The sequence below is a fragment of the Oncorhynchus gorbuscha genome, linkage group LG08 (genome assembly GCF_021184085.1).
Source record: "Oncorhynchus gorbuscha isolate QuinsamMale2020 ecotype Even-year linkage group LG08, OgorEven_v1.0, whole genome shotgun sequence".
In the NCBI taxonomy this organism is placed as follows: Eukaryota; Metazoa; Chordata; class Actinopteri; order Salmoniformes; family Salmonidae; genus Oncorhynchus; species Oncorhynchus gorbuscha.
The window spans coordinates 39,192,643-39,204,982 of NC_060180.1; the positions used below are offsets into that span (position 1 = coordinate 39,192,643).

The 12,340-nt window shown below is 45.9% G+C and overlaps 1 protein-coding gene across 1 annotated transcript in view; it reads left to right on the top strand.

The window, feature by feature from the left end:
- Window positions 1-11,857, top strand: part of LOC124041639 — a 111,199-nt gene extending 99,342 nt beyond the window's left edge. The window contains 18 exon segments of the mRNA XM_046359451.1: window positions 145-317; window positions 406-561; window positions 1,721-1,857; window positions 2,783-2,930; window positions 3,168-3,313; window positions 4,093-4,268; window positions 4,568-4,715; window positions 4,969-5,165; window positions 5,388-5,563; window positions 5,566-5,621; window positions 5,886-5,991; window positions 6,365-6,572; window positions 6,750-6,883; window positions 7,010-7,165; window positions 7,420-7,563; window positions 7,914-8,035; window positions 8,444-8,599; window positions 10,519-11,857. Coding sequence (XP_046215407.1) covers window positions 145-317; window positions 406-561; window positions 1,721-1,857; window positions 2,783-2,930; window positions 3,168-3,313; window positions 4,093-4,268; window positions 4,568-4,715; window positions 4,969-5,165; window positions 5,388-5,563; window positions 5,566-5,621; window positions 5,886-5,991; window positions 6,365-6,572; window positions 6,750-6,883; window positions 7,010-7,165; window positions 7,420-7,563; window positions 7,914-8,035; window positions 8,444-8,599; window positions 10,519-10,605 — 2,626 coding nt within the window. The 3' untranslated portion in view covers window positions 10,606-11,857.
- The last annotated feature ends 483 nt before the right edge of the window (window positions 11,858-12,340 follow it).

Below are 12,340 nucleotides of genomic sequence, written 5' to 3' on the forward strand. Positions count from 1 at the left end.
CTACTTTGGTTGGAGCAGACATGTGGCATTGGGTGTAGCTCCATTGCATGGAGTTTCACTACATCTACATGTCCTCTCTGCCCCTCTACCTGTCCCTTTCTCCCTCGCCCCCTCTCTTCCTGACCTCTGTCCCTCCCTATGCAGGTTGACCTCAGCCATAGCGCAGCACAAACGAGCAGTGAGGCCGTCTAGGAACGTCCAGTCGTCTAAGAACCCTCTGAAGATGCTGGCGGCCAGGGAGGACATCAGACACGAGTACACTGAGCAGAGACTCAACATCGGCCTCATAGAGAGCAAGAGGATCAAGGATGAGAAGAGTGAGTGTGAGTGTGAGTGTGAGTGTGTGTGTGTGTGTTTCACACAGAGTGTCTAGCCCTCACACGCTCCTTGTCCTGTGAGTTGTAGTGAATAAGACTTCGGAGTACTCGGACGCGGCCCTAGCTGGACTGGCCAGTAAGGAGAACTTCAGCAATGTGAGTCTGAGGAGCGTCAACATCTCAGAGCAGATGTCCAACAACAGCGCTGTGCCGTACAAGAACGTCATGCTGATGCAGGTCAAAGGTGAGATGCCTACTGCGTTACTGAGCTTTATTCATTAGTGCACATTGCTTCAAAATGTAGACACAGTAACCCCCTGTTTCTGTCAGTTTTCTTTCGTTTCATTCCTAATGAATATGACCTAGGTGTGTCTTTAGTATCTTTCCCTTTCATTTTGGGATTGAGGCACATAGCTTGATCCACAGTACAGATAGCATGGGATATATTCTCATCGCATCCCACTTTTAACGTCTTAAAATGTCTCACAAACTTTGGTTTTGAAGTGAGCTGTATCACTTCAAGACCAGCATTTATTTTGACATTGACCAATGTCATAGGAAAATATGAACAGGACCGAGAATATTCCACAGCCAGGTAGTTTCTGAATGAAGACAGGTGAGGACAGGTAAAGAGAACAAATGAAGTTGTTCCTGGAGAACTCTGCGTCATTGAAGTAGCCTGTTGCACCCAAACGGCACCCTATTCCCTTCATAGTTCAGTTCTTTTTACCACGGCCTATATGGCTCTGGTCAAAAGTAGTGCACTTTTAGGAAATAGGATGCCATTTGAGACGCAGTCGGGGTCCTGTGGTGTGTGTGTGTGTGTGTGTGTGTGTGTGTGTGTGTGTGTGTGTGTGTGTGTGTGTGTGTGTGTGTGTGTGTGTGTGTGTGTGTGTGTGTGTGTGTGTGTGTGTGTGTGTGTGTGTGTGTGTGTGTGTGTGTGTGTGTGTGTGTGTGTTCAACCTGCTAGAGAGCACAAGATATTAGGGCCAGTCATGTGAAGGGGAAAGATAAGGAGGAAATGGATTTGAGTTGGAAAGAGAGGGTCATGTTGGGATAGTTAAACATGTGGTTGAACACACACTCTCACACCAAATCAAGAATGTGATATCCTGTGCAGATGTGACAGTGTCCACTTTCTAGACTAAAATAATCAAGCCCAGAATAGCAGAGTTGCTTGGATCATGACAGAGAAAGAATTGTATCCTGAGCCTCAGGTTGGTTGAATTTTTTTTTACCCTATTCCCTATATACTGTAGTGCACTACTTTTGATCAGAGCCCTATGGGCCCTTATTCCCTTGAAGCTTTTGTCAGGGAATATGGTGCCATGTAGTGCACTACTGTATATTGGGAATAGGGTGCCATTTCAGACACGATCTCACCCTCTCTCTGATCTACCCAGGCCGCCGTCACGTCCAGACCAGACTAGTGGAGCCCAGAGCCTCGACCCTGAACAGTGGCGACTGCTTCCTGCTGGTTACTCCTCAACACTGCTTTGTTTGGATGGGAGAGTTTGCTAATGTCATCGAGAAAGCCAAAGTGAGTCCCTGTTTCCTGACTATGTGTATGTCTGTGTGTCTGTGTGTCTGTGTGTCTGTGTGTGTGTATGTCTGTGTGTCTGTATGTCTGTGTGTGGGCATGACTGTGTGAGATGGGCGAGAAAGCCAAAGTGAGTCCTCGTCTCTCCAACTGTGTCAGTGTTGAAAAACGACTTCCAGGATTAGGGAAATGTTGTGTGTGTTAATCCCAGTCCTCTAGGGTTGGGTTAGCTATAATTTGTGATTTAAAAGCTTGGGGGTTATTTTAGGGTGCAGGCCAATGTGGAATGGCCTTTCATGTCTCCCACACAGGCAACAGCTGGTGATGTGTTGTCGTGTTTGTCTGTTGAAGTAGACATATGTTCTGTGATATCCTATTGGCCCTGGTCAAACGTAGTGCAGTTCAATGGAAATAGGGATTCAGCCACGGACACACCGTTCATTTGTGCTGTTCTCTCATTGTCGAAGCGAGAGCTGCCCCATCTGTTCCTACAGCAGCTCCCATTCCCCATGGAAAGTGTCCTGTTTGTGTTTCAAACACACAGTGACTTTAGCTTGATTCCCCTAGGCTACATAGTTTTTTTCAACCCTGATATTTATTATACTAGCTACAGTATTTTGAACTGATATGAACTTGGGTATCATGAGGCAGACATCGAACTACAGTGCGCCCACAGTTAGAGCATGGAGACCCTTGATCTCTCAAGGTGAACAATGCCTCATCATTATAACATAAAATACTACTCGTAGGACAAAACTAGCAGGCTCTGACATTGGCCTTTGCAAGTAAATCTAATGCTGACCTAAGCCCCTTTCGGGGCTGACGGCTGGTATTGTACTGTGTGTGCAGTATTGACATGTACAGTGTATGTATTTCCGTTCGTGACATTTTCGCTGTTGTTGTGTGTATCTCTCTCGTACTGTAGGCTTCTGAGCTGGCATTGTTCATCCAGACTAAGAAGGATCTGGGCTGCAGAGCGAGCCAGATCCAGACCATCGAGGAGGGGGTCAACCCCCAGAGCCCTGCGGCCACAGAGTTCTGGAAGATCCTGAGAGGAGAGCAAACCTACCAGTGTAAGCAACAGCATCCGAGGCCATGGCCGTGTCACAATTCTCCACCTCCAAAAATGTGTACTTGCACACTTTGATTTGAAAAGCACATGGAGTTTCTACCATGATGGGAAGTGTGCAAGTTGCACACTTTGGGAAAGGGTGGAGAATTGGGTCCTAAGTTCATTGAAAAGATGTAGCTACAAGTCATCAGAAGCCTTTATCGTGATATGTAATGTGTGTGTGTGTGTCCTCCTACAGCTGCCGGGCCACCGGAGGAGGATGAGCTGTTTGAGAGTGCCATAGTGGAGACAAACTGCATCTTCCGTCTGCTGGACGACAAGCTGGTTCCTGATGACGACCAGTGGGGGAAGGTTCCTCACAGCACACTGCTGGAGTCCAAAGAGGTACGTGATTGGTCAAGTAAGGCATGTGATATATCAGCAATGATGTCATCGAATGATCGTCAACCGAAAATATTGTCTGATAATTAGAAAATAGTGTATATGGGTTTTATCCACATTTTCTGTATAAATAGCCTCTAAAATATATGTAAACTGGCATGTTTTAATTTGAGTTTCATTGGAAAGCTGTGAGTGCTTTTGTATGATACATGATTGCATGTACAACTTGTCTAAATCCCGTCATCAGCTGATTTCAGCCAGTGGCTGTGGATTGACCACATTGTTTGAATTAAGGGAATCCTTCCTCTAAAACTGGCTCGCTAGATAACAAACATACAGTGCAGATAAATGATTCAACTTCATTATTTTAGACATGATCTTATCACAGCACTGGCAAACCATGGTTGACCAACGCCCTGACCAAGATGGCTGACCTTTATCCCATCATAAGATGGTTAATGTCCATGCTAGTATTCTAATTCCTAAATCTATGGTCCTAACCATGGAGATCCTATTAAATTAATTCCCAATTCTATGGTCCTAACTCTCTAAATATATGGCTCTGGTTTCCGTGTGTTGGACGTAGTTCCATTAATTCCATTCCAGCCATTACAATGAGCCCGTCCTCCTATAGCTCCTCCCACCAGCCTCCTCTACTATCAATGAACTTCATATTATTGAAACCAAATGTTTACCGGAATTGCCATCATTGTGCCCTAGCTGTTGCTCTGTGCCCATTCCGATGCCACACTGGCACACTGTTGTTTTTGTGCCCCCTGCAGGTGTTGGTGTTTGACTTTGGCAGTGAGGTGTATGTGTGGCACGGTAAGGAGGTGACTCTGGCCCAGAGGAAAGTAGCCTTCCAGCTGGCTAAACACCTGTGGAATGGAACCTTTGACTACACCTGCTGTGACATCAACCCTCTAGACCCTGGAGGATGCAATACACTCATACCCAGGCAGGCAACCAACACACAAACGCGCAGGCTCTCTCGCACACACACACACACACACACACACACACACACACACACACACACACACACACACACACACACACACACACACACACACACACACACACACACACACACACACACACACACACACACACACACACACACACACACACACACACACACACACACACAAACAAATCATCACCTCAGGGACTGTTTGTCCTAGATTTTCTTTAGTATAGGCAAAAGCCTGTGCTCTCACTCTCTTGTTCTGTGCGTGTGTGTGTGTGTATCTACAGGAAGGGCCAGGGGCGTCCTGACTGGGCCATATTCGGCAGGCTGACCGAGCACAATGAGACTACCCTGTTCAAAGAGAAGTTCCTGGACTGGGCAGACACTAAGAAACCACAACCAAAGAACACCAATGAGCAAGTCAGTGAGCAGAAGGTATGTCCTCCTGACTCTCTCCTTCTCTCTCTCTTATTCCTGATCGTTCTCTTTCTCGCTCCCTTTGTCTCTCTTTCTCTTTCGCTCTGTCTACCCTTCTTCCTCTCTGCCTTCTCTCTCTCTATCCCTTTCATACTTCTTTCGCTATCTGTTTTCATCAGACCCCATGTGCCAAGAGTTTTCTGAATGACACTCTCTCTCTCTCTCTCTCTCTCTCCACCCCTTCCTATCTCCTTCTCTCTTTCTCTCTCAGGAGACGCCGGGGCGGGAGTGCAGGCCGTACGATGCAGCATTGATGCTGCCTGTACTCCAGACAGCAGTCAACACTGTGCTGGATGGGATGAACGTGGGCCGAGGCCACGGCTCTATAGAAGGAGAGGACAGGATGAGGACTCTAGAGATCAGCACGGTGTCGGTGGATGTCTGGCACATCCTGGAGTTTGACTACAGGTCAGTTTCCCCCAAAAAATCAATGAACTTGATTTGACATATTTTAAATTACGTAAAGAGCTACCTCGGCCAGTAGAGTACAACAATACGCACATTAAAATGATCCAGGATTAAAAGCACAATAAAGTCTACCACAATTTCTATTGTTGTCCTTACTATTTAAAGTGCAATGCACAGTGGGAAAATGCTACTTAAATCAAATCGATATTCTTCTTATTTCAGCCGGCTACCCAAGCAGAGTATAGGCCAGTTCCATGAGGGGGACGCGTACGTTGTGAAGTGGAAGTACATGGTGAGCGCAGCAGTTGGGAGGAGGCAGAACCCGGAGCTGAGGAGCGCGGGCCCTGGCAAAGAAAAGTGCTGCTACTTCTTCTGGCAGGGACGGAACTCCACCGTGAGCGAAAAGGAACGTCGGCACTGATGACAGTGGAGCTGGATGAGGAGAGAGGGGCACAGGTACTGTCAACCTGTAAATACTCAGGCTGAATCTCAAATGGCACCATATTCCCTATATACTGCACTCCTTTTAAACTAAGCCCCCAGACCAGAGAGCACTATATAGAAAATAAACTTTTGTAGTGCACTATATAGGGAAAAGGGTGTCATTTTGGATGGAGCCTAAATCCATTCATACATGTATCTACTGTCACTGATCTGAGAGCAGCCCTAGATGATTTTATGACCTGGGTGAGCGTTGTCCCTCTGTCTCTCCCCCAACAGGTCCAGGTACAGCAGGGGAAGGAGCTCCCTTGTTTCCTCCAGTGTTTCAACGGGGGGATGATCATACACTGTGGGAAGAGAGAGGAGGAAGAGGAGAACACACAGAGTAGGGATCTCTTCTGGTTAGCAGTATGACGTCATAGCCCTCAGAAGAGTTGGTTAAGCAGTTAGATGCAGCTCTACTGTATTAGTAGGAGTGCTGTGGTGTGAATGGAGTTACACAATTCCAGGAACTTTCCCCAAATTCCCAGGTTTCCAAGAAATCCTGGTTGGAAAGTTACAGGAATTGTGCAACCATATTTGTGGATGTGTGCCATGTTAGAGGGGCTTCTGACTGTGTATCTGTGTGTCTGTGATCAGAAGCAGTAGTACCGGTGTATGTATCATACTGACCGTGTGTGTCCGTCTGTTACCAGCTGATTGGCGTCTGTACTGTGTGAGAGGGGAGGTCTCCTGACTGTTATTCTAATTTATTCCAGCTGAGTGGCGTCTGTACTGCGTGCGAGGGGATGTCCCTGTAGAGGGCCACCTCCTGGAGGTAGTGTGTCACTGCAGCAGCCTGCGCTCCAGGAGCTCCATGATCCTCCTGAATGTCAACAAGGCCCTCATTTACCTGTGGCACGGCTGCAAGGCCCAGCAACGCACTCGCCTGGTGGGCCTCACCACGGCACAGAGGGTCAAAGAACAGTGAGTCTCCGCCTCAAATGGCACCATATTGCCAAAATAGTGCACTACTTCTGCCCAGGTCCTATTCTTTTTCTTGATAATTTTTACTATGCCAAGTAGTTGACCAGGAAAAACTCTTGTCTTGGGGACAACCTGTATATTGTATGTGGAGGATATGAACCGCGTGTTGTCTGTTAGATGTCCGTTGGAGGCGGGGCTCCATAGCAGCAGTAAGGTGACCATCACCGAGTGTGACGAGGGATCAGAGCCCACTGGATTCTGGGATGCGGTCGGTAGGAAAGACAGGAAGGCCTACGACTGTATGTTGCAAGGTACAGTATAGTACTGTTACACACACACACACACACACACACAATTGCAGTGAAATTCCTCATTCACAAGAGCGCTCCAGTTATTCATCATACTTCTGACTTAATCTTATTATTTGTTTGTTTCAGATCCGGGTAAATTTAACTTCACCCCTCGGCTGTTCCAGCTGAGCAGTTCTTCAGGGGAGTTTGTAGCCACAGAGTTCTACCATCCCTCCAGAGTTCCAGACTTGGTCAGCTCTCTGCCCTTCCTTCAGGAGGACCTGTACCAAGCCTCCCAGCCTGGTGAGTCCTACAATTACAATACAGTAACATACAACACAACACAAATGCTGTATATCAGCCTTGGAAGGGGATTAGGTCTGTTTAAGGTTCATTTACTTGCAATCAAATGTCAGAGCCTGTTTGTTTGATTGTTCCCACCATTAGTACCGTAAAGTTAGGTCCACATTCAACTTGAGGAATCAACCGTCCCTCTGCTCTCACTGTGGCCTTACTATTGGACATAGCTGATCTAAAATGACTTTCTCTTCGTGTAGCGTTGTTCCTGGTGGATAACTTCCATGAGGTGTACCTGTGGCAGGGCTGGTGGCCCCAGGACAGCGAGAGCCCCGGCTCCGCCAGGATACGATGGGACATGGACAGGAAGTGCGCCATGGAAACGGTGCTGCGGTACTGCAGAGGTAGAATGTGATGATGTCATCTGTTTGACATCAGTGTGATATTACACTTTAAATACGATGTCATCTCTGACCTCTGGTATCTCTTGGTTCAATTTAAAGAAGGGCATACATGGTGTTTATCTTTCAAGACCATTGAGTTTTTAGTTGTACTGTTAACGTGCAAAGCTTTTCACTAAGGACATGTCTCTCTAGTTACGATTTGTTCCTGAAGTGTGTCCCAAATTGCATCCCATTCCATAAATAGTGCCCTAGTTTTGATGTCCTCGGGGCTATGGTCAAAAGTAGTACACTATATAGGGAATAGGGTGCCATTGGGGCCGCATCCTAAATGGGTTGACTTCCACCTATAGAGAAGAATGAGAAGAAGCCTCAGAAGTCGTACCTGATCCATGCTGGTCTGGAGCCTCTCACATTTACCAACATGTTTCCCAGCTGGGAGCACAGAGAGGACATCGCAGAGATCACTGAGAGGGTGGGTTATACGCCATACACAGTGACCTGACAGGCCCCTTGTACATTACACACACATTCTCTTGGCCACACACACACACACACACACACACACACACACACACACACACACACACACACACACACACACACACACACACACACAGCCAGTTGAGTCCCTGAGAAAGCATGTACCAAATCAAAGTAAGTCAAATCAAAGTAACTCATGTCCTTGGAATCTCTCACTCAGTGCACAGCACAAGGACAGTTCCTTACTATGAATGGTCAATAAGTTCTAGCTACTAAGTCAAAGCCTAGCACACACACACAGTGCTCTTATGTCCTTTTTCTTGGGACCATAACTGTGTGTGTGTGTGTGTGTGTGTGTGTGTGTGTGCGGAGGTGTGTAACCAGATCATCCTGGTGTCAGGAGGCGGAGGTGTGTAACCAGATCATCCTGGTGGAAGATGTGCTGGCCAGGCTGTGCCAGAACACCTATCCCCTGGCTGAGCTGCTGGCACGTCCCCTACCTGGGGGCGTCGACCCCCTCCGCCTGGAGATCTACCTATCAGACCAGGACTTTGAAGTGAGTTTAAGTTCAATGTTTTTTATTTGTCTAACTGCAAGCCCTCTCTGAAATAGTTGATATTAACAGATTAAAGGAGTCCAGCTGCAGTTTGCATTAAATACACAATGTGGTGAGACCACCCCTCTCACCATTCAGCACCAACACACCCTGTGAGAAAAGTCAACCTTGATTTAAGACTAAATGGGTTGGTTTCCCCGACAAAGGTATAGTCCCAGACTAAAAAACTCATCTTAATTGGGAAAGCTTTTTGTCCAGGACTAGGCTAAATCTTTGTCTGGGAAATATTTCTAAAATGTTGTTTTGTTGAAATCAATGCATTGTAGTCATGTTGATATCTGATGCATGCAGTATGTCCATGTTAAACATAAACCAGAGTGTGTGTGTGCGTTGGTGTGGAGGTGTGTGTGATCCCCGCTGTGTGATGGATGAAAAGGTCAAAGGGATTTCCACAGATAAGAAGCTCAACACAAAAGCAGAACATGTGAGAAGCAGCACCTTGCTTCCTAGCTGCGGCTTGGAATAAGAGCTGTATCTGGCCTAAAGTAGTGAACCATATAGGGACTGAGATGCCATTGGCCCAGTCAGTCACCCTCCATTTCACACATTACCTCAATCTGGGTGCACTCCTCTTCCCTCCCACCATTCAACAAGAGAGAGGCCCTCTCCGTTTGTGTTTATCTCTATTTACAGAATTCACACACACACACACACACACACACACACACACACACACACACACACACACACACACACACACACACACACACACACACACACACACACACACACACACACACACACGAACACAAACTGGAGGAGGACAGAGTGGTTGCAGTGTCGGAGCTCACTCTGTGTACTCAGGAAATGAGTTCTCGCTCTCCTTGGGCGTCAACTCCCCTCCTCAAATAGTGTGACCATGGTGACAATGAGGACAGAGGGCCCGGAGAGATGCTTGGTCTTCGGTCTGTAGCATGCCAATGGCACAGATAGCAAGCATTTCAGAGTGGTGATCTAGGATCAGTTTAGCCTTTTAGATCACAATGAATCAGATTACATGGACAGAGATCCTAGATCAGCACTCCTACCCTGAGATGGTTGATACCTACTGATGTAATTTGTGATTATCTTACCGTCATTAATTTCATGTCTAATAGCGCTGTAATAAACTCTTTAGTCCAGGCTAACTTCTCCTTTCACCTTTCAGGCTGGGTTCTAGGGGATTCAGGTAAGGTGAGTTATTTATGACGCAGACTATGATGAATGAGCACTGGTGATTATACTTGTCTTCAAGCACACGGCATCTTCACTCACTGTAATAACCTCTGACCCCGCTTGTTCACTCTTCTTTTCCCTCTTCCTCTGGGCTGTCCTGCTTGCCTTCTCCACCTGCACCCCTCCACTCCACCTGTCTTTTCTTTCTTTCTCCACAGCAAGGTGGAGAACAGTGGATCACTTCACGTCTTTGTAGCATGGGCTCAGGCGGTTTACTACAGTATTGGGGGAAAAAAGGGTTCCAAAAGGGTTCTCCGATTGTCCCCATAGGAGAACCCTTTTTGGTTCCAGATGGAACTCTTTTCGATTCCATGTAGAACCCTCTGTGGAAAGGGTTTTTGCATGGAACCCAAAAGGGATCTAGCTGGAACTAAAAAGGGTTTTCCTGTGGGGACAGCCGAAGAACCCTTTTAGTAACTTCTAATAGATCCTGTATTTCTAAGTGTGTGCTTCTCTGTAAAACGTATTTGACTTTGAACTTTGCCGAGGCCAGAGCATGATAATCAATGATGGTTCATTATTTGACATTACATTGTTTTGAATTCAGCCAATGTGACTATATATTGACCACCCCGGGTGACGTATTGAGTTTCTTCCTCTCTCACTCAGTGTAATAATTGGAGCTGTTTCTTTCCCCAATACAGAAAGCATTGGACATGAAGAGAGAGGAGTACGAAGGATTACCAGGGTGGAAGCAAGTGAACTTAAAGAAAGCCAAAGGACTGTTTTAGTGTAAAGCTAAGCTGATGAGGAGTGTGGAGAGAAATTAAATTCAGCAAGTCTTGGACGACAGTGGAAGTTGATAAAAATGCTGCTTTATTGTTATAACCAACGTGTTTTTGGCTCCTAGCCTTCATCAGGTTGGTTGTGGAGAGAGAGAGGACACAGAGACTGTTGACATGGAGGCCACCAAGCTGTCCCCCTCAGCACTTCCTTCCCAGCGGTGGGACTGAACCCCAGTAGTGGCTGGTGGTACTTTAAAATCAGTGGCTCATAATTTCAATTGAATGGAATCATTGGAAAGGTTTCCAAGTGTTTGTTACAATTCCAGTCATTATTATGAGATATCCACCCCTCACCCGTTTCCTCTGCTGAACACACTCTCAGGGACAGCTTCTTTGAGTGGGTCACAGGGGAGGTGGGGGTGCTGGGGTAGAGGATCTGCGGAGGTGTGCTAGCGTCATGTAGCATATTATTTTTACCTTTCAGTTATGTAACTATGTAGGAAAATGAAAATTCTGCTAAGCACATTGTATGCGAGTGGCTTTATATCAGGTACTGTACAACGCAGGACCTACACTCACGCTCTCTTTCTGCTTCAAACTGTACTACAAGTCTCCACTTCTTATGACACCGCTCATGCCATATGAAGAGGAAATTCAGCAACTCTTCGAGGACAGTGGAAGTTGATAAAAAGGCTGGTTTATTGTTGAAATAAACCAAGAGGTTTAAATTGGTTGGTAGCCTTCATCAGGGTTTAACAGATAAAAGAACAATGGAGGGCAGAGTTTCATACCATGGACATACACACTGATGTGGTCTCTGGGTGTGATGTTTTAACTGTTGTGTGTGTTTGTGAAGTATTTAGAAGAATTTGTATTTATGTAAAACAAAAAAAATCTGGTAGAAGGACAATGTATTCAACTTGAAAGTACTGTGTAATATCTGTCAGTAGGAGTGTGTTTTTGTTTCTTGTCAAAAGGTGTAAACATGCCAAGTATGTACCTTTTTTTTGTTTTGCGTTCTCAAATATGGTACCTGCCTGGGGCTGTCATAATGACATCTAACCTTTACAGGTACCTGAGAAATGACAAACAGTTGTATTTTTAAAGGCATGGAATTCTTTGTGAAAAACACTTGAATGTTGAATGTATAGTGCCTTGCTTTTGTGTACAGTTTATATACAGAAATTCTAGTCTGCATTTCGAAGACTTTCTTTGTGATAAAATAAATAGTGAATAAACAACAAATCCCCAAATCCAAGATTGATTGTTAGTTTGTATTCATTTGAGTGAATCTCAATTGTATTTTCTTGAATACACACATTCTCCCTCTACTTTTTCAAAATCACATTTGAGTAGAAGATCTGTGGTTCCTCCGCTCTGACCTTTTCCTGAAAAGACATTGGAGGATGAGACGAAGAGAGGACGCAAGGAATCTAGGGGAGATTCTCAATTGGGGAAACAGTCGGTCCTCTCCTCGACTCTTCCGTCGTCCTCTCCTCTGTGACCCGGAAACCGATGTGGTCGAGTGGTAGGGGAGAGTGTCAATTCGTTAGTAGGTGAACAGGAGAGTATTCTTCCCTCCTCTATTACCTAGTTCAGCAGAGGATGCACAAAATAATCCTACCAGGACCTAAGCGCAGAAGTGAAGTCAAATCCACCACATCCCCTTTGAATCAGCTGTTTTTTCTCAGAAGAGGAAAGCAAGCACACATTTAAAAACATTTTTTTATATAAAATGTCT